The sequence below is a fragment of the Eimeria mitis genome, genomic scaffold, assembly GCF_000499745.2.
Source record: "Eimeria mitis Houghton genomic scaffold, Emh_scaff6271, whole genome shotgun sequence".
NCBI classification, from domain to species: domain Eukaryota; phylum Apicomplexa; class Conoidasida; order Eucoccidiorida; family Eimeriidae; genus Eimeria; species Eimeria mitis.
In genome coordinates this window covers 1435-3014 of record NW_013574459.1, presented here as the reverse complement: position 1 = coordinate 3014, position 1580 = coordinate 1435, and the positions used below count along the sequence as shown (strand labels likewise).

The 1580-nt window shown below is 48.8% G+C and overlaps 1 protein-coding gene across 1 annotated transcript in view; it reads left to right on the top strand.

The window, feature by feature from the left end:
• Positions 1-682: 682 nt before the first annotated feature.
• The window catches only part of EMH_0086770 (uncharacterized protein), a gene marked incomplete at both ends in the record, with an annotated part of 1936 nt that continues 1038 nt past the window's right edge, over positions 683-1580 (top strand). The window contains 2 exons of the mRNA XM_013501076.1: positions 683-1214; positions 1468-1505. Of these exons, the coding sequence (XP_013356530.1) occupies positions 683-1214; positions 1468-1505 (570 nt within the window). The remainder of the gene's footprint in view (positions 1215-1467; positions 1506-1580) is intronic.

Here is a 1580-nt window from a genome sequence, read left to right as displayed (position 1 = left end):
ACCGCAGCAACCACCGACCGGTCGCTACCTGCTGGCTCGATGAGCTGTCTGTACACCCGAGCTCAGGGGGCTGCAGCACCACTATTTCTGTCCTTTTGTGCTTTTTTTTTTGCATTCCATCTCTAACTTTGTATGATTTGTCTATTGTATTCATACCTCAGACATTTTATACTCAATTCCGTGGTGTTTCCTCACACACCGAGCTGTCTGTACACCTGAACGCAGTGCCGCGCCACCGCAGTTCTACCTTTCTCCTAGCCCTTAAAAATTAAACCTTTTTAGGTTTTTTTTTCAGCTTTAGAGACGTTTTTGTCTAAATATCCTTTATTCCGTTCAAAAAAAGAACAAACAAAGCCTTTAATTCCATCAACCTGCATCGACTCTGGGGTGTATAGGCAGGTGCAGCCGACGCAACCAGCGACCAGCCGCAGATCACTGCTGGTTTTCTGTCGTTTTCTCCTTTTCTTCAGCTCCAACTCAGCCAAAAATACAAATAAAAAGAAGAAAAAAAACTAATAAAACCACAACAAAACCACAACAACATAAGAAAAGGCACAAATACCCCCAAACAAAGACGCATATCACCTTCATGGCTAGGGGGCAGCAGCGAGCAACCAAACCAAAGAAAACAGCAGAAACAAAAAACACAAACCCGAAACAGAATAAAAAAGGAAATAACAAAATGAACTCTCAACAGAAGGAGCAGCAAGAACAGCTGCAGATGCAGCAGCAACAGCAACTCCACCAACAGCAAGAGCAGCAAGAGCAGCAGGAGCAGCAGCAGCAGCAGCAGCAGCAGATGGCAGATAAAGAAGCTGGAGAGATGCCTCAACAGTCTCAGGAGCAGGATCAAGCCACAAGGGAAACGACCCCTGCAGAGAAGGAAGAGGAGCAGCAGCAGCAACAGCAGCTGCAGCAGTTGCAGCAGCTGCAACAGCTGCAGCAGCAGCATCAGCAACAGCAGCTGCAGCAGCAGCAACAGCAGCAGCAGATGGAGAGGCAGATGCTACAGCAGCAACACCAACGGCGCGTACAACAAATCCAAGCATCTTCTCAGGAGCAACGAGAGCAGCAGCAGCAGCAGCAACAGCAGCAGCAGCAGCAGCAGCAGCAACAGCTGCAGCAGCAGAAGCAGCAGCAAGTACAAACTAGACAAGGCGCATCCCAGAGGTTTAGGTGGAAGCAGGATATAGTAGACAAGCTCAGCCTTCCAGGTATGCATTGTTGTATCTGCTGCTGCTGCTGCTGCTGTTGTTGCTGCTGCTGCTGCTGCTGTTCTTGTTGCTGCTGTTATTGCTGCGGCTATCTGTATCGCTGCTGCAGCAGCAGCAGCTGCTGCTGCCACTTTTGCTGCGTTTGCATATATATTACCCCTAATACAATTCCACTCCTTCCTCTTCTCCTGCTGCTGCTGCTGCTGCTGCTGCTGCTGCTGCTGCTGCTGCTGGTGCTTTGTGTGTGTTTCAGGTCCCCTGCTATCATTGGACGAGTTTTTGCGAGCGTTTGTCGACCCTGCTTCTGGCTGCAGCATGGATCTGTGTTTGTGTGTATTTAATAAATTAAAAAGCACAGCAATAGGC